We start from the raw sequence: 21,970 nt of genomic DNA on the forward strand, positions 1-21,970 counted from the left end.
GCTGCAGCAGCCGCAGCGCCGGCAGCGGCTCGGGCTCCCGCTCCCGGGCATTTAAAGGGGACGCGGCCGCGGCCCGGAGGGATGGGGGTCAAGTGGAGGGGACAGCTCAGACGCACATCATCCACGGTCCCTCTGGACTGGAGGGACTCGTGAGCCGAAGCCAAGAAATCCGGGGGTGGATAAGACACCGCGTCCCCTTCCAATTCCCGTAAGCACCGCTTACTCCATCCTGCGCCTAAATACCTTACCTAGACCCCCTCCCCACTCCTTACACTTCAAACTCTGCCGGGACAGAGCTCTGCCGCCACTGTTACCACGTGAGTGCTGGGCTCCGCGAGGTGGGGAGGGCTGGGGTCCCAGTGTAGGGTGGGGGCTGTGTGGAGTTTCAGGGCGCTCGCTCACGCCCGTGGCGGTGGGGGAGTCCCTGGAGCAGAGGAAAGAGTCCTCTTACGCCCCCAAGAACTTGGTGCCCCCGTGTCCCTTCGTTCCAGCTCTGGCAAAGCCATGGAATAGGTGCCTTCTTGCTCCCTGTCGCCCTCTCCCCAAGCCGCGCACCCCCCGCCCGCATTAAAGCGAAGCGCCCGCCAGCTGGGGGTGTGCCAGAGTGCCTGCTTTCCAGTCACCTCTAAAAATATCTCCCCCCACCCCACCGCAGCTGCCACCTCTCTACCCCTACCCAGTGAGGATCTCCTCTCAGCTTGTCCACCCAGGCGGGGAGAGAGCCCAGAGGTGACTCCTAGTCTCAGATTCTCACTGGCACCAATGCACGATCATTGCCCCGAAACTATCAGGACGGGGAGCTCAGAGCCTAAGGGAGCCTCCAGGGCCATAGGAGAAGCTCCAGCTGCAGTTTTCCCAGGAGGCTCAGAGACCCCTGAGTTCTAATCCTGATTCTGATGCTGTGTGATCGCCCCCTCCCCATGGGTGATGTTAGCTTGACCTCTCTGGGCCTGTTTTTCCTAGCTGCTGTTGGGGGTTGGTGAACAAGAAAGGTGGTGAAGTTGGGGGTGCTGTGTGGGGGATGGAGGGAATTCCAGCTTTAAAATGTTAACTCTGATTTCTAGTGATATGAGACTTGTTTTGGGACAGAGAGGGCTTGGTACAGTGGGATTTCAGGAGTCCTCAACCCCATTCCCATCCTGTGTTTGCCCTTTGCAAAACTGCCCAAAAACTTTTTTTTGGTACCAGGGATTGAACTCAGAGGCACTCCACCTCTGAGCCAGATCCCCAGCCCTATTTTATATTTATTTAGAGACAGGGTCTCAATGAGTTGCTTTGGCAACTCGCTGTTACTGAGGCTGGCTTTGAACTCCCAATCCTCCTGCCTCAGCTTCCCAAACTGCTGGGATTACAGGCCTGAGCCACACAGTGCCAGGCTCCCCAAAACTTTTCCTGAGGACTTCATCTACCCACTAGAAGGGGGAATTTCAAGTTTAAGGCCCAATTTCAAAGAGGGTCCTTTTTCTTCCCCATTCCCAGGAACTCTTCCACTCTCTTCACATAGATTTAATCTTTGAGTCAAAGATAGGAGGAAGCTGGCAGGAACCTATGATCCCAGATAAATCAAGGAGTCAGGCACTAATCTTACATGGGACTAGAAATGGACTCCCTGCCACTCCCAGAAACCCTACTCTCTTCTCCCTGCTCTAGCCTGAGAGAGAAACTTAGAGATCCTGACCTTCTGGAGACCCTCTTGGTGACCACAAGGATTTGATCACTCAGGACAAAGCTGCGAGAGGTGAGTGAGCTTTTGGAATTTACAGGAGCCAGATTCTAACTGGGGAAGGCCCCTCTAATTGCTTTGGGTGGGGTGGGGGTGTCACAGCATGGACTATTCAGTCTCCAGGGAAGATGCTTGGCTTTCTGCTTTGAAGATGAAAAGAATCAAGGGCAATCTACCAAACAAGTGTTTAACTGATTTCCCTAAATACTATTAGATGAAAAAATGTAGCTATGCCTTTTATTATGAGAAATGAGAAGTTTTGAACATAATTAAAGATCAGAAGGATATACCAAGCCAGGCGTGGTGTTGCATATTTGTAATCCCAGCAACTCAAAAGGCTGCCTGGAGGATCACAAGTTCAAGGCCAGCCTGGGCAACTTAACCAGACCCCGTCTCAAAAGAAAAAGGGGTGAAGGATGTAGCTCAGTGGTAGAGCACCCTTGGGTTCAATACCTGGTTTAAAAAAGGAATAAGAAGAATATTCCAAAAAAGAAAGGATACACGGACAAAGTGGTGAGACCCTTTTCTGTGGGATGGAAGTTGGTCTCTGTCACTCTCTCTGGCCACCCCATCGTCTTCCTGTCTTTCCTTTGCTTCTCTGCGTGCCTGACACGTGCCTATCCATGTTTGCTTTTGCAATGGGAGTGGCATCCTCTGACCTTTCTCCTTGACTCATCTAGACCCAGCAGACTTGTAATATCACCCAGGATTCTGACTGGGGAAACCCTCCCACCAGCCTGCCATTCCCTTGCCCCCCATGTCTTCCTCCCTCTCACTTTCTTCTTAACCCATGTCTCCTTTCTCAACCTATCACACTCTTTGCCAACTGCACCATTCAGCTTTGAGCCCTCTCCCTATTCCCAATTAAAAGTTGTTGGGGGAAAGTTTAAACCCATATCCTCTCCTCACTGAAATGGTAATGCACGCGTGGTCAGGGGATGGGTGGGCAGGGCATGCTATGAGATGGAAAGTCATAGAGCCTATGTTCTGTCCCTGTATGACCCAGTCTCTGTAGAGGCCAGCAGCTTCTCCCTGCTCCCCTGGGATGGTCAGGGGAGAGTGTCACCTTGACAAAGTCAGAGGCATTTACAGTGTCATCCATTGTCACCAGCAGAGGGCAGCAAGCAGTCAGATCTTTGCTCCTGGTCTAGTCTCTTGGCTCTTAGTAGCTTTCCAGTTGTCCAACATGCCTCTCTCTGGTCTCTCACTCAACCCTTGGATGGAAGGGGTTATGGGAGCAGGGAGGAGCTGGCAGCTCTATGTGGTGTTCTTTGTAGCTGCATCGGTGTAGGCCTCAAAGAGGCCAAAGCTGGTCCCCAAAGGCATGCAGCAAAATCCAGCAGAGATTTCAACCTGACTCCTGTCCTATCTGCTGGATCCCAGACCTCTGAGAGCACTAGAGAGACCATTTCCAGATCACTTGTAGAACCCAGGGGTGTCAGCGCCCCCAGTTTTGATACAATAAATGCTGATCACTGGCCTTTCCACATCATTGTATTATTTTGGTGTGGTACTGGGGATTGAATCCAGGGACGCTTTACACTGAGCTATTTCCCCATCCTTTTCTATTTTTATGTTCTACTTGTGTGTGTGTTACTGGGATTGAACCCAGATTTTGGCATATGCTGGGTAAGTACTCTTCTATTGAACTAAATCCCCAGTCCTTATTTATTTTGAGACAGGGTCTCGCTAAATTTCCCAGGCTTGTCTTGAACTTGTGATCCTCTTGCCTCAGCCTCCCAAATTGCTGGGATTACAGGCATGTGCCATGGTGTCTGGAGGCCCCTTACCTTTTGAGGGCACAGAGAAGATAAAGCTATGGCCAAGGGTTCATGAACCATACTCTACCCCATGTAAACAGCATGGCCTTGGGCAAGTAAGTCAACCTCTGAACCTTTATCTGCTGATCTCACCAGACTGAGTAGTAAGAGAATGAGTAAAAGTGGTTTGTAAACTATGATGTATGACCCTACATGTGTAGGGGGCAGTGATCACACTGGAGAACTGGACTCTGGACTCTGAAATATGGTTTTGAGATGCTACTGCCACTCACAGTGGCAAATCAGTTGTGTTGGTCTCTAATATAACGCCATCTGTGACCTCTCTGGCATGCTAGGGGACTGTAAGAGGTACATCTGTAATAACCAAGGTACATCTGTAAATGCTGTGCCCATTTAAGGGCTTGCTTTTGCTGAGATCCTGGGAGTGGCTACTGGGGCTCAGCAAGAGAACAGGGCCAAGTGGGCAGAAGTGGTGGAAGCAAAGCCAGCTGACTGGGCCCAGTAAATGGACTTTTTTATTGTCAGGAGCTCTGCAGAACAGCTGGAGGCCAACAGAGTCCCTAGAGGCGGTGATGATGAGTGGGTGTCTTTCAGTTGCTGGCCTCCGATGCCTGACTAGGGTAAGTGGATCCCTCTGGGATGGGGCTTCAGCCCACATTTTCCCACTGTGGAGTGGGAGGAGCCCTATCCAACCCCTTTCAGGCTTGCTCTCACCTCCATCTGGGCTCCACTAATCCCTGAAAGCTTCTATCCCAGGTGTGGGATACCTTACATCCTCAGCTCCAGGGATCCTGGGCTGAGACTCCCAGATGGATGTTGGTGAGAGCAGAGGATGACTCTAGGGATGAGGTCAAAGGGACCATTCTGTCAGGGAGGCGAGTAACCAGGTTCAAATCTTTAAAATGAGGAGTTTAGGCTTTTTTCTACAAGGTCTGCCAGGCCATCAACATACCAGGCAGATTAGAGAGAGGGGAAGGAAGAAACCAGACTCCATCGAGATGAATTGGGGTGGGAGGTGGGGTGAGGGAAGGCAATGTGGTGGGTATTCTGAAGCTGTACAGGATCCATTCATGCTGTCTCTCACACTTAGCTGCTGCTGGCAAACAAGGTGGCAGCGACATGCCGTCGAGGGCTCTCGCTGTCTTCATTTGCTTGCCTTTCTTTGTGCCCTGACACTTCCCCTTTGCCCCCATCCTTTCCCATGCTGTCCACACACACATCACCACCACCACCATCCCTCCTTAACATAACTGTGGCCCAAGGTCTCACTTCCTGGACACCCCTCTCTGTCTTCCTGTTAAGCAGTCTGTCTCCACATTCCACAGCATGACTTCCTCCAAGTCCTCCCCTCACGTGCCCACTACCTGCCCCCTCCTCCTCTGCCTTTTCAGCCACTGCTGCTCTCTTTCCTCTCCCTTACCTGTCTCCCAGGTATGCCGTGGCCTGGCGAGGGAGGCTTCTACCTTCCCAAGCCCCACTGCTTCTCCTGCTGCCCGCTTGCTTCGGACTCTGGCAGAAACCCCACCTGCTGACACGTTCCTCCCAGGGAATTGGCAAGTGATTAGTGATCAGCTGTCAGCACAGGGCTCTAAAATCCCTGGAGAAGCTCTATCTCATCCCTGGACCCCTATCCAGAGCCATCTGTCTGGAAGCAGCTCCCAGAGAACCCCCCTGGGTCTTATGTGGTCAGTCTACCTACTTGGTAATTCCAAGGGCCCAATCCAGTTCTCTGGCCAGTGCAGAGGCCCAGGCACCTAACCCTGAGGCCTGGCACTCCATAGCTACCTGCCTAGGAGGATGCCCAAAGACCCTTCCCTGGAGCCTGGCTCCTTATTGTCCATCACAGTCCCATAAGCCATTGATCCTACAAGGACCAAAAGGAAAATAAGGAGGTTACTCCAGCGGGGTGCATGGGTAGTCCCCCTGTCCCCCAACTCTGCTTGTGTTGAGAAAGGAGGATCTATTCCTTTCACCCCCCTTTTTTCCATACCAACCACAAGGGCCACTGGAATTCTCTAAATCATTCTTGTCCAGGAACCTCCCAAAGGGACAATCCCTAGGAAGCTACTTTTCTAAATTGACCCTTGCAAACCTCATCCAGTGACCCTGGGTGAGATTAGCAGAAACAGGAACCAAAGAAGCCCTTCAGGGCTAGGATGGTCCCCTGGGTGTGAATCCTAGTATGGCTAACTAAGGCACAAGAGGGTGGGCGGGGAAGGCTGGGTGGGGGTCAGCTTTGGGTACTCCTCAGAGCTTAACCAGCCTTGGGTCCTCCTCAGGTCTTGGACGTGCCAGCGCCTTTGGCCGTGGCCCGCTAACCAGCCTCTCCCTGGCCGGCTCCCGCCGCGCCCCCTCTTGCTTGTCCCTTCTTCCTCCTCCTGCTCCCCTCCCTCCTGCTCCCAGGACAGCGGGATGGCTGCTCAAGGCACACCGCGCTTCCTTTTGACCTTCGACTTCGACGAGACCATTGTGGACGAAAACAGCGACGACTCCATCGTGCGCGCTGCGCCGGGCCAGCGGCTGCCCGAGAGCCTGCGAGCCACCTACCGCGAGGGGTTCTACAACGAATACATGCAGCGCGTCTTCAAGTACCTGGGTGAGCAGGGAGTGCGGCCTCGGGACCTAAGCGCTATCTACGAGGCCATCCCCCTGTCTCCGGGTATGGGAGACTTGCTGCAGTTTGTGGCCAAGCAGGGCTCCTGCTTCGAGGTTATTCTCATCTCGGATGCCAACACCTTTGGTGTGGAGAGCGCTCTGCGCGCCGCCGGCCACCACAGCCTGTTCCGCCGCATCCTCAGCAACCCATCTGGGCCTGACGCTCAGGGACTGCTGGCGCTGCGGCCCTTCCACACGCATAGCTGCACGCGCTGCCCAGCCAACATGTGCAAGCACAAGGTGCTCAGCGACTACCTGCGCGAGCGGGCCCACGATGGTGTGCACTTCGAGCGCCTCTTCTACGTGGGCGACGGTGCGAATGATTTCTGCCCAATGGGGCTGCTGGCGGGCGGTGATGTGGCCTTCCCGCGCCGCGGCTACCCCATGCACCGCCTCATTCAGGAGGCACAGAAGGCCGAACCCAGCTCCTTCCGTGCCAGCGTGGTGCCCTGGGAAACGGCCACCGAAGTGCGCCTCCATCTGCAACAGGTGCTGAAGACGTGCTGAGCACTGCCGCTAGAGGGGGCGCCCGGGGCAAGAGCGGGGAGGAAGGGCGGGGAGGGGAAACTGGGAAAGACAAACCTAGTTTTACTACTCCCTTTCCCCTTTGGCTTTACTATGTCCCTCCGGAAATTTCTGGAATTTCGTTCATTTGGGGGCCGGGAGAGGAGTTCGGAACGGTCCCTAACTATGCAGTTAACCCAGATCGGCTGCTGTCCCCTGCAGCAAACCCTTAAATTCTGGAGTCTGGTCCTTGGGGGAGTGGCGTGCATACCTTTTGAAAGATAGCAGTGTTTCCAAAACCCATGTGCTCTGAACTGGGAGGTGGGGGCTTCTTGACAGATAAGAAAAGGAACACCTCCCACTGCTTTAACTGCTGCCTCGGGCTGCGTAACCTCCCCTTCCCCCAGTCTTTCCTCAAGGGGGACCCAGGATTCCAAATTCCTCGGGGCACCGGACTCTCCGTGGAGACAGATGATCCTCTCTGCTGACAGCTCCAGGCCTCCTGGATCTTGCTTCAGCCCCGGAAATCTCACTATTTCTGTGCTCGCAACACCTTGCCGCCCCCCTCCTACCCGGTCAGCACCTCTATACGGTAAAAAAGAAAAAAGGAAAAAAAAAAAAAAAAAAAGCCAGCAGGATAGTCGCCTCCTAGTGGTGGAGTGAGGTAGCACACCGTCCACCTCAGGTTAACGCCTGCCAGGGACTTCGCTGCGTGTCTCCTTGCATCCCAGCCTCGTCTATGCATCAAGAGCCCAGGGACTTCACCAAAGTCGTCCTCCACGTCCCCCTCCTTCCATATGGAACAGGAAGCCATGATGTTTTTAAGCAGAGCCAGGGAAACCCAAGCCCCTTCTCCCTCTGGTGTTTGAGAACTATAAAGGAGGTGAAGGGGGACAAAGTGACTGAGATCTCTACTGCGCCGCCGTCTGAGGGTTGAAAATGAGATGTTGTTTGCTCTCAGCCTCTCTTAAGTGAGGGAGGTTGTCCCCGCTATTCAAATTGAGGAACCAAGGCTGAGTGCGTGCGCGCGCGCGCGCGCGCGCGCGCGCACACACACACACACACACACACAGAGACCGGGAGGGAGGCACGCGCAAGGGTCTAAAGACCCAGACACTCACTGCCAAAGACTTGGTGGTCTGGTGGAAGGAACACTAATGAGGACTAATGAGGACTGAGGAGGTGGAAAGGCACTGCTACTGGGGCATTCTGCAGGGCTACAGCAGGAGCCTTAGAATTGAGTGCCTTTCAATCCCTCCCCTCTGGTCCTCTAGCCCTGCAGGGCAGTCATCAGGTCATCAGTTTTATTCAAAGTTGGTACTTGCAGCTGGAGACCCCACTCTGCATGGATTAGGGGTCCTCTGTGGACAACATCACAGTAAGTCTCTGGGTATCCTCTCTCTGTCCCTAGGACCTCTCCCCCACAACAATAAGGGGAAAGAAACAACACAGCTCACAGACTAAGAGGTGGCCTAATCCAGAGCTTGACTGGAGCAGGCTTTGTTCTGGGGCTCAAGACACCTGCTCCCTGCAGACCCTGGGTGGGTACAGGGAGATCCCTGAGCTGTCAGCTGCTGGGCTCCACATAATTCCCTGGGAAGAATCCAGTCCCCTCCGAGCAGACGCCCTCGCACCAGCCATCGGAGTAGCGGCGGGTGACGCAGATGACCGTGCCCTCAGAGAAGGAGAGCTCGTTGTCCTTCTGGCGGGTGTATGGGTACAGTGTCACCACTGCAGGGCAGGATGAAAGGGTGCATGAGTTGTGCCTCCTGCCCCCTCCTGCATAGAGATGGAGGGGCCAAACACTGGACTCTAGGGGAGCAACTGGGAGAGAAGGCTGCAGGGAGTAGGAGTGCCTTCCGAGCTTTCAGGCCCCCTCCCCAGCTTAGTATTCAATGCTAGACCAGCTGCTTCCTATCCAATCACATCACCGGAGGGGGGACGGATAACAAGTTCATACCTTTGCAGAGGGAGGGGAGAATGCCTTTGGAGTGGGAGAATGGGGGTCAGGGCAAAAGAGGGCTGCAGGATCTGGTGCCCCTCCGTTCTAGGACTCAGGTACCTTTTTCCAAGTATGCCTCAGGGACCCAGCTGGGTTCATCCGATCCAAAGCCTGGCGGGGGTGGAGGTGGCAGCCCCAGGTCCTCTACTTCCAGAGGTGGAGGAGGGGGCAGGTCCAGGGGCAGGGGCAGCTCTGTGGCAGGGAGGGAAAGCAAGGGCTGCCTCCGGAAGCCGCTGCTCCAGAGGAGGCCCAAGATCTATCCATTTCATGCTATCTCCCTCCAGGGTGCACCCATCCTCCCATATTTCTATAGCATGTAGAAGGTGCTCAGAACACGCTGAAAGATCGAGCAGTTTAGAGTAGTAAGACTTTGCCATTTAACTAGGTGGCACTAGTCAGATCCCCTTACATCGGAGTCACAGCTTTTTAGCCTGTTAAATAAGAGTGTGAAGATTCTCTCGGGTTAAGTTGAAATGAGAAGATGGGAGAGAAGCTTTGAACATGGGGCCTGGTGTTAAGTAGGTGCCAGTTCTTAGTTCACTCGCTCTGCCGCCTTTCGCTCGGGTCGGTGTAACAGCCACGCAGCGCTCGCAGAAGCTCGCAGGGTGACAGCCAAGAGCTACCGGGTGCAGAGGTGTGACAGAGACCTCGGGACAGCGACACCGGGAAGGGCGGGGCTCCTTACCTGGTGGGGGCGGGGACAGCTCCTCGAGGAGGGGAGGGGGCGGCAGAAACACCTCTGCGGCGGCGGCGGCGGGTGGAGGAGGTGGAGTTGGGGGAGCCTGTCCCTTGGACTGAGGGACCCCACCGACACCTTCGGCGCTGCTGAAGCCCAGAGAAAGCCGGGTTGGGACACTTTCTGTAAGACGGACCCCAATAGGCCCCGCTCCCCCCATCCGAAACCCTGCTTCCTAACTTTGCCTCTGTGATTCCCCCCAACCTCATGGTCACCGTGATAACGGGCCGGGGACCTTATATCCACAGCCCACCCACCACCCTCTCGGGCTCGATTGTGGGGCTCACCCGGCGGAGGTCAGGGAAGAGGCGGAGGAGGCGGCCGAGAGTTTGCCATCAGGCACCACTGGGAGCTGCACGGGCTCCGGGATCCGGGGTGGTCTCCTGGGGAGGGGGTAGCATAAGGGGGAACATTTCTTGGCCGGCAAGGCTTGGTTCGAGGAGGAGGGGATGCTGGCGGAGGGGTGGTTGGACGCCGGGCGTCAAGCACAGCACCAAGAGCAGCGGGGCGCCAGGTGGGGGCGGGGGAGTGGTTTCGGGACCGCGCGCTGCAGCCCGGGGCTGGTTAGGAAGCGATAGGAGCCTCACCCCAGCGTGGTGGAGGCAGGTGTTGCAGGCGCCTTGATGCTCTTTCGAGACAGGGTCCCAGTCCGTGACAGCTGCGTGCTCAGGTCCTGCCAGGAAGGCGGGTAGGGCTGGCATCTGGGGTGTGGGGCCGCAATCCCCATCCTCCTCGCGGAGGAGGGGGGTGGAGGGGCGGACGAGAAGTGGGAGGGAGAGCGGGGCCTCGGCAAGTTCCCTCTTCCACTTCCCAGCTCCTCTCCTGCCCTACCCACATCTCCACTTGCCTCCTGTCATTGCCCGGTCCCCAGGGCCTCAAGTCTGCCACAGGCCCTACTGACCGACCGAGTAGGAGTTTCTGACTGAAAGGCAGAGCATAGACGTCGGAGGGCCACTTCCTCTGCATAGCCACAGTGACTGAGTGGGCCCCTCAGCTTCTCCCTTCCCCCAAACCATCCCAGAGCCGGGGGGAGCTGGGGTGCCTTGGTGGTTCTTAACTTTGATTAGATCTCAACCCCAACATGAGCTGAGAAGTGGACAGGGCATTCTCAGAAGGGTCTCACCTGTCATTTTCATAGAACTATGGAAGTGACTTCTCAGAGTACAAGACAGAGGAGCAGGACCCGCGACACTTAGAAGGTAGTGTGCAAATGTCAGGGTGTGAACCATTACAAGAGGGCACTTTTGTAATTGGAATTTTGTCAAGAGTGAGCACATGAGGAACTAGGTTCTCTGTTTGCTGTTCTTCACTAGGAATAAGACAAAGGGAACTTGAAGAATAAAGAATAAGTGGAGGGGCTGGGCTGTAACTCAGTGTTAAAGCACATGTTTAGTATGTGCAAGAAGGCCCTGGGTTTGATCCCCGGAACCACCAAAATAGAGTGGGGTGGGGTGAGAGAAATTTAGACAACAGAAATAACTTACTGGTGCAGAGAACTGGTGACGGATTCCCCTTTTGGGAGAGCTGTATATTAGGGATGGTTATGGGGGTCATTTAGACACAGAAGAGCTTGTAATCTAGTCTGGAGTGATGAAGTGTGGAGACAGGAATTGACAAAAGGTGTGTGTGTGTGTGTGTGTGTTCTCCTACCCTTCAGAAAGAGATAAGCTGAAAGGAAAGCACCCCTCTCTTCACCATGTTCCTGCTATGTGGCTGCATCCTGCTCCTTCCCACCACCAGCAGCTCTGGGGTGACTGCTCAGTTCAGTAACCTCAAACCCCCAGACAGAGGAAGTCGCTGTTCTCATGTGGTTGGGGAGCTGTTCTCATGCACACTCTGACACCCTCCCTTCCCCCTCTTCCCCTTCACACACACACACACCCAGCACCAACGAGGGGCCAGGCGTGGAGGGAGGTGATCAGGATCTCTCAGCAGATCATCTTGAGTACAGGGTAAAGGTCAGTTAGGGAGGAGAGGGTCAAGGGAGAATTACAAGATTTGGGGAAGAGGAGAGGACTCAGGGTGTGGCTGCAGGGAGTGGGGAAAGAGCGATTGCAGGGTAAACCAAGAACATGGACAAGAACTGGGGTCCTAGAGAGAAAGGAGCCTTGAGTCAGGACAGTGCAGGTTGTGGGAAGGGGGGCTCCTTTTCTACCTTGATTCCATGGCCAATGTCATCCAGGCAGCCAAAGTTGAGAGGTCTCCTGCAGTAGGGCGTGAGGGGGGGTAGGCTCTCAGGAGCGATGACTTTCTGGCCAGGGGACAGCCTCTGGACAGTGGCTAAGGTGCCGATCTCCCTTCGGGCCACCTTCTCCATATGCATGTTCACCATCTGCGTGACAGGGTTTGAGGTGACAGTGGGGGGGGGGGCAGTCTGTGTCCAGCATCCTTCACTTTAAGGGAGGAAGAGGCTAGAGACATTGGGGTGGGAGCAGGGAATCCCGAGAGGCACTGAGGCCCGGAGGAAGAGTGAGTTTTGTGCCCAAGGCCACACAGTAATTAGGAAAAGAGTAGCACGGGAGGATGGAGTCACTTTGGAGCAACTTCCTGGTGGAAGAGAATGAGGGTTATTATTAGCTGAGCAGGAAGGGAGGAAGAGAGAAACACAACATCCCTGGGGATGCTGGGAAGGGACTGAAGGACAGGGCTGGCCTCGGAGCACAGGGAGATAATGTGGAATTGGCAGAGAATCGTGGCTGGATAGGCTCTCCTCTTTGGGGACAAATAAGTGAATTAACTTCCCCTTAGAATGTTCCATAGAGAAGCCTACATCTCTGAGAGGGTGGGGACTGTGGTCTGCCAGGCTGAGAGGAAAAGACATACCCCATGCACTGACCATGAGAGGGATGCAAGGCCAGGTCCAAGGTACGACTGGATTTGTGCACAAGCTATTTGGGACAGTGCCCTTGCTCAAGGTCCCGGGAAGGAAGGAGGAGGGTGTACATGCTAGAAAGGCTTGGGGATTGACAGTGGTGGCAGTGCCTCCAGGGCTAAAGATGACCTTTGCCAAGCAAGCGCTTGAGTCTAGGATATTTATTAAGTTACTGCCTGTATTTAGATAAAAACAGTGTCCATTTGTGTCTCGCCTGTACTGTGATTGGCAGGCATTCCTTTCTGATGTCAAGGGTAGCATCCAGAGAAAGAAAATGCTTTGCCTTCAGGGAATTCAGCAAAGCCCACCACTGTGACCTAGCTAGAGATAAGGAGCCTCCCAAAGCTTAGAAAGTGCCAACCTTCTGCAGTCAAATTGGGCACTGGGACATGAAGGAAGGCAGGAAGGAACTTTTGCTACAGAAAATGTCTGAGTGGGGCTGAAGAGCCAGGGGTTGATCCGAAATGTCTTCCATACACTTACCTGGCCCAGGGTGCTCACGCGGGCTTCCACCTGTCGCAGGGCAACTCCCTGCAGGTCCAGCATTCGCAGAGTGTGCCCAGCCAGGTTGCCCACCTGGTAGGCCACACTGGCCAGTGCCTGGGTGGTGAAGGCCATGGTCTCCTCTAGTGCTTTCCGCTTGTCTGTGGCCTGAAAAACAGACAGTCCTGGCCTGAGTCCAGCACATTCCATTGGGTCTTTGGTTGGGTGGGATGGAGTGGGAGATGATATAGAGAAGACAGGAGCAGAATTGGGAGAAAGTGGCAACCCTTAGATGTTGAAGTGGCTTCTAGAGGAATGATGTAGGAAGAGGGACTCGGGGCATACCTCCTTGTGGAATGGGTATGGGGGCAGAGAAAGATAGCCTTCCTCCAGTAATCAAGCTGAGGATGGAGCTGAGATGACCCTGCTGCCTCCCTGAGGACTTCAGCGATAAATGTCCCTCGGAGGTTGGGAGGTGAATAGAAAAAAAGAAAAAGGAATGCATACTGGCTGGAGGAGATATCCTTAAATTTAAAAGGCAATCACAGGAAGTTTGCAGGTTCCAGGTCAGCCTCAGCAATTTAGTAAAGCCCCAAGCAACTTAGTGAGACCCTGTCTTAAATAAATAAATAAACAAGGGCTGGGGATGTGGCTCAGTGGTTAACTCCCCTGGGTTCAATCCCTTGTACAAAAAAAAAAAAAAAAGCCACCCAACCTCATCCTCCACCCCCTGACCTTTAAACTGAAATTCTCTTCAGAGCAAGACCAAGGAATCTGTACCTGAATCCTCCTCAAGTGGCTCTATGCTCCTTGTTGAGCCCCAGTCTGTGGTTTGGTGCTTGGGAACTCAGGTAAGAAAACTGTAACCCAGAATGGAGTGACCTCATTCATTCATTCATTCATTCCTCTAATAGCTTCCTAATATGCTGAGAATAAAATCCAAACTTCTGACCAAGACCTGTAGACAGCACCTCCAGGTCTGGCTCCTGCCTTTTTCTTCATCCTCTCCTCTACCACTCCCCTTTCTCACTTACTCCCTTGCATCTAGCTCCAGGAACTGGCCACCGGGGTTCTGTTCCTGGACAAGCTAGATCAGTTCTACCTCAGGGCCATTGCATTTTCTGTACTCCTTAGAATCCTTGTTAATTGGTTTCACCTCAGAGACACTTTCTCTCTATTGACTATCACATTTTCCCTGTTCTTCACAGCATTCAGCACTATCAGATATTATTTGTTATGGGGTGTGGTGGAGCATGCCTGTAATCCCAGCAGCTTAGGAGGCTGAGGCAGGGGGATTGAGAGTTCAAAGCAAGCCTCAGAAAAAGCAAGGTGCTTAGCAACTCAGTGAGACCCTGTCTCTAAATAAAATACAAAATAGAACTGGGGATGTGGCTCAGTGGTTGAATGCCCCTGAGTTCAATCTGGGTACCTCCCAAATAAATAAATAAATATAATTTGCTTATTTACCTCTATATTATCTATTCCTCTCCCCCAAATGTAAGTGCTATGAGTGTAGGGAGTTTGTCTGGGTCTGGAAGAGTGCCCAACACACAGGAGATATTTAATATGTGTGGTGTTTTTATTATTTATTTATTTTTGTACCAGGGATTGAATTCAGGGGCAATTAACCACTGAGCCACATCCACAGCCTTTTTTATATTTTATATAGAGACAGGGTCTTGCTAAGTTGCTTAAGGCCTCACTAAGCCACTGAGGCTGGCTTTGAACTCATGATCCTCCTGCCTCAGCCTCCCAAACTGCTGGGATTATAGGCGTTTGCCATCACACCTGGCAACAGATACTTAATAAATATGCATTTGTAGGAGCCCAAACGCTTGCTGGCCACCTGTCAGACACTGTGTGGGGCACTGTTGAGGGTCACACTGCCAGTCAGTAGAGGAGGGATGAGCAGAAGGTGGCTAAACACAAAAGACATCTTTTGTCAGTCCCAGATCAGGCAGGGGCAAAACTTCTCTGGTCTTTTGCTTCCTCTGGCAACTTCGGCATCTCCCATGGGGTCCTGAGCTTGTTGACTCTACCCTGTACCTTCCCCGGGGGGCAGGGCCCTGCACTGACAGGAAAGGCCACCCTTGGGGTCTCCTTGCTTCAGCTCTCAGATGCTGCTCCAGACCTGTTAGTGGGGAACAGACCTAGACATTTTCAGAGTCCTGAGAGAAACCTGGCTGACTCCCAGAACCTTCTGGGAAGCCCTCATTCTGGTCCTCTCCTCCCTGCCTTTCTGCTCCAACAGCAGGAAAATGATGCTCCTTTGCATGCCAATTTACATCTAATCCACATATGTAACTAAATTTACATCTCATCAGCATATGTCACCAAAAGACTTTGAATAGGCAAAGAAATCAACTCAGGATGTTAAACCAGAAAGGGCAGCAGGTCTTGTTCAAGCTCAAGATCTTCCCTCAGTAAGTGAGGAAACAAGCCCAGAATGAAACTAACTACTCCTGGGTCTCCACCCAAATTTCTTAACTCTTCTTCTGGACAGTTCCCTCCCCAGACTGGCATGTGAAAATGTCAGCCCAAACAGGAAAAGTGTGTGAGCCCAGCTCTGTGTGCCTTAAGCCTGGACACTTTCTGACCCCCAGCTCTGGTCTTAGTCCAAAGTTAGGGCTGGAGGAACAAAGGTCTGGAACCCATCATCAGGGCCGCCAGCTCGTTCACCATGCAAATTACTCTGTTTGTAAAGTCAATCAACCCTGACTGAGAACTCTGCAGTTGACCCCAGTCGGCTTTCTCCCATTTCCCATGAATTTCCTGTCACCATGGTTGGAGTGGGAAGAGAGAGATTGAGGTGGAGAAGAAGGGGCCAGGAATGAGGCCAGAAAAGGTAACTGGTTGCATCTCTAGTAGTTAGTGCTCTGCATGAAGAAAGCAAGAGTCCAGGGATTCTGAGGGGCCAGGGCTCCCAGTATCTGGAGTGGTTTTTGTTTTGTTTTTGTACCAGGGACTGAACCCAGAAGCACTTAACCACGGAGCCATATCCCCAGCCCTTTTTATTTTTATTTTGAGACAGGCTCTCTCTAAATTGCTTAGGGCCTCCCTTAATTGATGAGGCTAGCTTTGAATTTACAATCCTCCTGCCTCAGCCTCCTAAATCACTGGGATTATAGGCATGTGCCACCGTGCCCGGCCTGAAGTGTTTTCGCAAGGGCTGTGTCATCTCAATAGAATGGAGTTTTTTTATTCATGGGTACCTTTCATCCTTCTAAAGGTCAATAATAACAGTGATGAGAATAACTGCTATTTTTCCTGCCCTTCTTAAGCAGTGGGCACTGAGCTAAACGCTCTAATACAGGTAAAAAGTCAAGGTATAAGACTCTGAGGGGGAATTTGCCCCAGGTCCTGTGATTGGCAGGTGGCAGAGGTAGAAATTGGACTCAGGTCTTTGTGACCTCAAATCCTGAGTGTGCCCTGTATGTGCAAACAAGAAAGAACCCATCTGGAAGAACTTCACATGGTGTAGAAGTTATTGAAGAAAATGGAAAGGGATGTTTTTATCCTTGTCCATATAAGCATAGTTTTTAGTGCCAGGAGAACAGAGCTGTTTAGCGATCCATGTTCCATCTCATTACAGGCTGATCAGTCAGCACCTACACAGACTTGGCTTAGAGTATTTTCAGCTCAGGTTTGCTCCGTCCCCACCCCAACTCTCTTATTATGCCAGGAGGCCCTGGGGCAATTCTCTAGAAAAGTAAAGTTTTGCCCAAGAGGTAACAGGCATAGCCATTCAGTCTTAAGGTAACAGAGAAAAGCTACCTGTAATCCCAGTGGCTGGGGAGGCGGAGGCAGGAGGATCTTGAGTTCAAAGCCAGCCTCAGCAATTTAGCAAGGCCCTAAGCAACTCAGTGAGACCCTGTCTCTAAATAAAATACAAAATAGGGCTGGGGATGGGGCTCAGTGGTTAAGCACCCCTGGGTTCAATTCCCTGTACAACAACAACAACCACAAACAAACAAACAAACAAAAAAAGCCATAAAATTAATCAGAGGACATGACAGGGAGGCAGAAGGACGAAGAGGAAAGATATTGGCATGGAAAGTCAGGGAGGCCAGGGCTGATGCTCCGCTCAGCAGTTTCAGAGCTGGTGACCTTGGACAAGTCACCTCACCTCCTCAAGCTGCTGTTTTCAGTTTCGTAAAATAGGAATTTTAATAATTTTCTCCGGAGGCAGTTGTGAGGGTAAATGAAAACACAGAAGTGTTCAGTCATTTGGTTCCTCTGCCCCTCTTCAAGATTCAGGAATCTATTTTGTCTGTCCTGAGACAACCATGCAATTTAAAAAAGACATTTCTACAATGCCACTCTCCTCGCCTTGCCTGGGACCTGCTCCCAGCAGCCATGTCGTAACCCCCTTGGTCTTCATCAGCCCCCTTCTCTTTGGGTGAGCCTGCTCTGACTTTTCTCCACTCTCAAATATCAAGGAACAAATTCCCTTCCCTAGTCTGTCTTAAGTTCACTACAGCGTCCGGGAAGGTCTTCTGACATCTCATCTAGAGCCAGACTGAAATGGAATGTACTAGAAGGAAAGGGTCTTTGGGCCTCTAGAGCAGGGGTTCTGAGAGACATGAGTCTGGGGTCTGGCCCAAGAACAGGACGTCCCAGACCTCTGAGGCTCTCCCAGGAGAAGGGGCCCAGTTGTCACTTGAGTAGCTGAGCTTTGGGGCCTGGGCTGAGGCCAAAGCCTGGAGTGGAAGTCAAGGCCCAGAACAAGCACCTGTCAGATGGCTGCCATGGCCCCTGAAGCTGGGCTGCAAGGGCCCTGAGGGCCCGTCGTCCTGGCCTGTGCCCACTCCACCTACCTGTACATAGTTGTCCTCGCAGTAGTCAGCCACCCGCAGCAAGGCGCTGTGGTTGCCTCTCAGAGCCTCCCGGCCCGTGGGGATCTCAAACTCTTGTAGCTGCTGCAGCTCCGCCATCGCCCCCAGCCTCGGTGGGGCTCCCCAGGGAGCCCGCTGGTTTTGAGCCTCACCCTGCCCTTGATTGGTCGCTCTGTCTGCCCTCCCTCTTACTGCTTTTGGTTTCCTCTGCGTGAGAGACCCAAACCTGCTCGCAAAGGGCAGGCAAGCTCATTCCGGGACAAGAGGAAGTCAGTCCCTGCTCCCTGAGCCTGTGCCTCTCTGTCCCCAGCCCAGAGGAAGGGGGAAGCCAGGGGGGCCTGTTTGGGGGCCCAGCCCCCAATCCCACCCAGAAGAGGAAGCCAAGGTCCAGGAGGCTGTGATTGCTCCCTGGTCCTGGAGAGGAAACTGGTCGGTGGGGGGATGGGGTGGGAGACTGAGGAGGAAGGGGGCTGGTCTGCTTTGGGGGTGTGGATTTTCCACTCATGGAAGAGGGGAGGAAAGGGCAGAGGGTGGGGGCTTCCTTGGGAAGCCCTGGGATGAGTCACCAAAGGACAGGGGAGTGGAGGGTGGATACGATATGGAGATAAGTCATACTGGGGGTGGGGTGGGGACTGTGGACAGTGACAATGAATAACAACCCATGCAGCAGCAAGAGAAATCAGGGTTAGACACTAGGAAGACACAGGCAGAAGCTCCTGGAGAAGTGTTACCAAGCCTGCGAAGGGTCAGGTGAGATAAAGTTTTGCTATAGAGACTCTGTGTCTGATGGAGGTTGAACAAGATGAAACTGACTGAGTGTGACATCTGGTGTGAGGGACTCAGAAATCAGACAACAGGAAGGATTTCGATTTGAGACAACACGAAGTTAAAGTTCCAGGTTAACTTGTGGGTTGGGGGCAGTAGTAATGGACAGAGCATGGAGCCTCCCTCTAGAGCCACGGGCTCCATCCAGGTCATGTCTTCACAGGGGAGCTGAGGGCTGGGGATGTAGCTCAGTGGTAGTGTGTTCGCCTACCACATGTGAAGCCCTGGGTTTCATCCCCAACACCACAAAAAAGTAAACAAGAGGGGAGAAGTTGGTGAATTCTGGGATTCTGTCTAATTCTCAGTGTTTGGTGGGGCGTGGTGGCACACGCCTGTAATTCCAGTGATTCAGAGGATTGCAAGTTCAAAGCCAGCCTCAGCAATTTAGCAAGGCCCTAAGCAACATAATGAGATCCTGCCGGGGATGTAGTTCAGTGGTAAAGTGCCCCTTGGTTCAATTCCTAGTACCCCCCCCAAAAAAAAAATTCTTAGGGTTCACAACTGCACGTGGGTCTTGGGTCCTGGAGTGGGCATGGACCTGCCCCTCTCACCCCCAGTCTGTCAGCCCCAAGGCAGAGAACAAGAGGAGAATGCATTGGTTCCTTAACACCTTCTCCTTGAGAGAGTCTCTTGCATTTGACAGGTGTCAACCAGCAGCATGTGCTGGGAGGATACCAGGAGAAAGACCAGGATGTGGGCCCCTTATCAAGGACTACAGTAGATAAGGGAGACCCACACCTAGGGCTCAGGCCAGGAAGCAAGGACATGGGCAGTAGGGTGGCCATCGCCCCCAGGCCTAAGCGGCACAGTATTGTAAACGAGAAATTTTTATGGAATGAATGAATGAAGAGCGAGCCAGGAGCCCCTGCAAGGTGAAATTGTGGGGAGTCAAAGGAGGACACAAAGGCTTCCAGATGAGGGGAGTCAGGAGCTGGTCTGGGACTTGTCCCCTGGGCAAGAAGAGCCTGGAAGCAGCTCAGAGGTGGGGGACATCAGGCAGGGGGAGCTAGGGCTGGGGGCAGGGAGCTGGAGTAGGAGAAGGCTGAGGATCACTAGAGGGGTGGGGCTGATGCAGAGTGTCAAGGACAAAGCCCAGAGGCACACACTGAAGGTGGCTTCTGTTCCCTACTCTATGGGCAGAATGTCAGCCTCTCTGCGCTGGTGCAGCAGTCTTGGAGGCTCAGGCGGTGGATGGGCTTAGAACCTGAGCCTATGATCAGCTTAGGCATCAGAGATTTGGGTTTCCAGACCATCTGCTTTATCCAAAGATTTTCAGCTGATGAAGAGCTAGGAGGCTCAAACACCATCTTGCCTGGGTCTTGGAGAAGTGACTTGGGGTGCTCTTCTCGGCAGGTGAGGGGGTTGAGGTCTTACTGGGCGGGGATCTAGACTTAGTATGATCGAGGTTAGGCACCAGGCAGGTCTTTTGGATTACCCTGCAGTGATGATAATAATGACATTGTTATCAGTGATAATAATAAGGAGAAATGTGTTATGTTCATTGTGTGCCAGCCAGTGTGTTAAATATTTCATATGCATTAGTTCCTTCTCCTTCTTCTCCTCTTCCTCCTCCCTTTTTTTTTTTTTTTCTTCCTTGAGACTGGATCTCCAGGGATGCTATACCCTGATCCCAGCCCTTTGTATTTTTTTTTTTATTTTTGTGAGACAGGGTCACCCTAAATTGCCAGGGCTAGACACAAACTTGTGATCCTCCTGCCTCAGTTTCCCAAGTCACTGGGATTCAAGGCGTGTGCCACTGTGCCCTGCCATATGCATTATTTTTCTACTTCTCACAACAATCCTGTGAGGTAGGTACTATTATTATAATACCTGTTTCACAGATGGGGAAACTAAGATTCAGGGAGATTGAATGTCTTGCCTTAGGCATGCAGTGAGAAAGCAGCAGAGCTGGGCCCCTGCTCCTAACACTAGGCTGTACTGTCCCCTGCCAGGACTGGAGACAACAAAAAATGTCTACCTGAATCATTTTGTGGAACAGAAGTAGATAGCTTCCCAAATCTTCCTTGCTGAAAGAAACTCATTTTTTCTTCTTTCTCTGTTTTCTTCTTAGACAGGTCCTTATGCAAAAGCAAAGATTGTGCTTCCCCTATCAGACTGAGGGCTTCCTCTCCTCCTGACCCTACACTCATGATTGGGCAGTGGGTGGAGGGATGGAATGAAGACATATCTAACAATGACCTGACCTGAGGGATGCTGCAGGGGAGAGGATAAAAGTTGAGGTATGGAGGGAGTTGGAAGAGCTGATGGGATCCATAATCCTGATTGCTGAACTCTTTCCAGGGCCAGGTCTCTTTAGGGCAAAATGGCGCAAGATCTCAGTGAAAAGGAGCTACTGAAGATGGAAGTGGAACAGCTAAAGAAAGAAGTGAAGAACACAAGAGTTCCGGTGAGCCTCCTCTTCCCTCCCTCCTCTCCTTTTCTCTGTTACTTCCTGTTCTGGATGGATCTGTGATATGAAGGAGGAAGTGACGATAAGGGGATAGTGGGGTCTTTCCTGGGTAGCAAAGGAACCAGGAAGTGCCTCTGGGCTAGGGTAAGATGTGAAAGGAGGCTGGATTTGATCCTTGGGAAAGGTGCCACAGTCCCCTGGGCACAGGAGAAATGACCATGGAGCCCAGTGTGTGTCCAGGTCTGTCTCTAACTGGGCCTGGCCAAGCATCCCAGAAGGTCAAGGCCTCCTACCTACCTGGCCCTTTCACCTTTCTCCTTTTTGGCCTCCATCCCTACCTTGCCCAGAAGCCTGTTTCCCTGGGACTGACCAAGTCACGGATCCTGAGAAATAAACACGGGGTATGATCATATTTTGTGTCCTCACAGATTTCCAAGACAGGAAAAGATATCAAGGATTATGTGGAGGCCCAGGCAGGGAACGACCCTCTTCTCAAAGGCGTCCCTGAGGACAAGAATCCCTTCAGGGAGAAAGGCTCCTGCGCGATAAGCTGATGGCTCTGGGCACCTCCCCCTGCGTGTCTGTCCCTCCTCAGCCAGGACCCAAGTGTTCTGGGAACCCAGAAAACTAGTGATTGTTCACCTTCTCTTGTCACAGACTCAGTAAAGATACTTGAATGAACACGTTGTGAATCTATTCCCTGGCCCCACCTTCCTCCCTGTCCTCCTGCTGGGTCACTGAAGACCCCACTTTCAAAACACCCTGAGCTTTGCCTGAGGAAGTACCCTGAGGCCCCAGAGGTCAGTCCTGGGAAGCATTAGCTACTCCCCAAACCCCTCCATGCTTTCCCTTCCCCCTCTTTTAGGGAAAAAGCTTTTCCACATGGTTTGGGTTGGGAGCTGGGGTTGGGTGGTCCTTTCCCACATCTCGTGTCCTGCCTGTCCTGTGATCCTCTTTCTAGTCATTTAGACCACGCCCCCGCCATGGCCTGATGACACAAAGTTGTTTTTTTTTTTTTTTTTCTTTTTGGCACTAGGGATTGAACCCAGGGATGCTTTATCACTGAGCCACATCAGCCCTTTTTATTTTTCATTTTGAGACAGGGTCTCACTAAGTTGCTGAGAGTCTCCGTAATTGTTGAGGC

General features: G+C 52.6%; 3 protein-coding genes across 13 annotated transcripts; 2 read left to right on the forward strand and 1 right to left on the reverse strand.

The window, feature by feature from the left end:
* On the forward strand, window positions 1-7,561 carry Phospho1 (phosphoethanolamine/phosphocholine phosphatase 1). 4 transcript variants are annotated; one of them, XM_071604044.1, is made up of 5 exons: window positions 1-317; window positions 1,651-1,738; window positions 4,007-4,124; window positions 4,936-5,189; window positions 5,784-7,561. In XM_071604044.1, exons 3-5 carry the CDS (start codon window positions 4,077-4,079, stop codon window positions 6,664-6,666), a joined length of 1,185 nt encoding a protein of 394 aa, XP_071460145.1. In that variant the 5' UTR covers window positions 1-317; window positions 1,651-1,738; window positions 4,007-4,076; the 3' UTR covers window positions 6,667-7,561. The 4 variants fall into 4 exon arrangements, with proteins under 4 accessions (XP_071460145.1, XP_071460144.1, XP_071460146.1 ...); XM_071604043.1 differs by having other exon boundaries at window positions 4,030-4,124; XM_071604045.1 differs by having other exon boundaries at window positions 1-208; window positions 4,030-4,124.
* A 240-nt stretch (window positions 7,562-7,801) lies between these two features.
* Abi3 (ABI family member 3) lies at window positions 7,802-17,817 on the reverse strand. 2 transcript variants are annotated; one of them, XM_071604046.1, is made up of 8 exons: window positions 17,574-17,817; window positions 12,757-12,924; window positions 11,557-11,733; window positions 9,989-10,074; window positions 9,689-9,784; window positions 9,351-9,487; window positions 8,726-8,857; window positions 7,802-8,394 (listed from the first exon to the last, which is right to left on the reverse strand). In XM_071604046.1, the coding sequence occupies exons 1-8, from the start codon at window positions 17,688-17,690 to the stop codon at window positions 8,231-8,233; spliced, it is 1,077 nt and encodes a 358-aa protein (XP_071460147.1). In that variant the 5' UTR covers window positions 17,691-17,817; the 3' UTR covers window positions 7,802-8,230. The 2 variants fall into 2 exon arrangements, with proteins under 2 accessions (XP_071460147.1, XP_027780412.2); XM_027924611.3 differs by having other exon boundaries at window positions 9,351-9,490.
* Gngt2 (G protein subunit gamma transducin 2) lies at window positions 13,515-21,507 on the forward strand. Of its 7 annotated transcripts, none has more exons than XM_071604047.1 (5): window positions 17,843-18,020; window positions 18,259-18,341; window positions 20,086-20,224; window positions 20,718-20,823; window positions 21,255-21,507. In XM_071604047.1, exons 4-5 carry the CDS (start codon window positions 20,740-20,742, stop codon window positions 21,378-21,380), a joined length of 210 nt encoding a protein of 69 aa, XP_071460148.1. In that variant the 5' UTR covers window positions 17,843-18,020; window positions 18,259-18,341; window positions 20,086-20,224; window positions 20,718-20,739; the 3' UTR covers window positions 21,381-21,507. The 7 variants fall into 7 exon arrangements, with proteins under 7 accessions (XP_027780425.1, XP_071460148.1, XP_071460149.1 ...); XM_027924618.3 differs by lacking the exon at window positions 20,086-20,224 and adding an exon at window positions 19,685-19,769 and having other exon boundaries at window positions 17,844-18,020; XM_071604048.1 differs by lacking the exon at window positions 18,259-18,341.
* Window positions 21,508-21,970: the final 463 nt, after the last annotated feature.

Source organism: Marmota flaviventris, chromosome 17 (genome assembly GCF_047511675.1).
Source record: "Marmota flaviventris isolate mMarFla1 chromosome 17, mMarFla1.hap1, whole genome shotgun sequence".
Lineage (NCBI taxonomy): Eukaryota > Metazoa > Chordata > Mammalia > Rodentia > Sciuridae > Marmota > Marmota flaviventris.

Coding starts and splice junctions, on each gene's coding strand:
- Phospho1 (XM_071604044.1), top strand. CDS start 4,077: ATGATGAGTGGGTGTCTTTCAGTTGCTGGCCTCCGATGCCTGACTAGG. Junction 4,125..4,935: donor GCCTCCGATGCCTGACTAGG/GTAAGTGGATCC, acceptor CCTGTCTCCCAG/GTATGCCGTGGCCTGGCGAG. Junction 5,190..5,783: donor ACCCCCCTGGGTCTTATGTG/GTCAGTCTACCT, acceptor GGTCCTCCTCAG/GTCTTGGACGTGCCAGCGCC.
- Abi3 (XM_027924611.3), bottom strand. CDS start 17,690: ATGGCGGAGCTGCAGCAGCTACAAGAGTTTGAGATCCCCACGGGCCGG. Junction 9,491..9,688: donor TCTTCCCTGACCTCCGCCGG/GTGAGCCCCACA, acceptor TCTGGGCTTCAG/CAGCGCCGAAGGTGTCGGTG. Junction 8,395..8,725: donor TGAGGCATACTTGGAAAAAG/GTACCTGAGTCC, acceptor CCTGCCCTGCAG/TGGTGACACTGTACCCATAC.
- Gngt2 (XM_027924624.3), top strand. CDS start 20,740: ATGGCGCAAGATCTCAGTGAAAAGGAGCTACTGAAGATGGAAGTGGAA. Junction 20,824..21,254: donor TGAAGAACACAAGAGTTCCG/GTGAGCCTCCTC, acceptor GTGTCCTCACAG/ATTTCCAAGACAGGAAAAGA.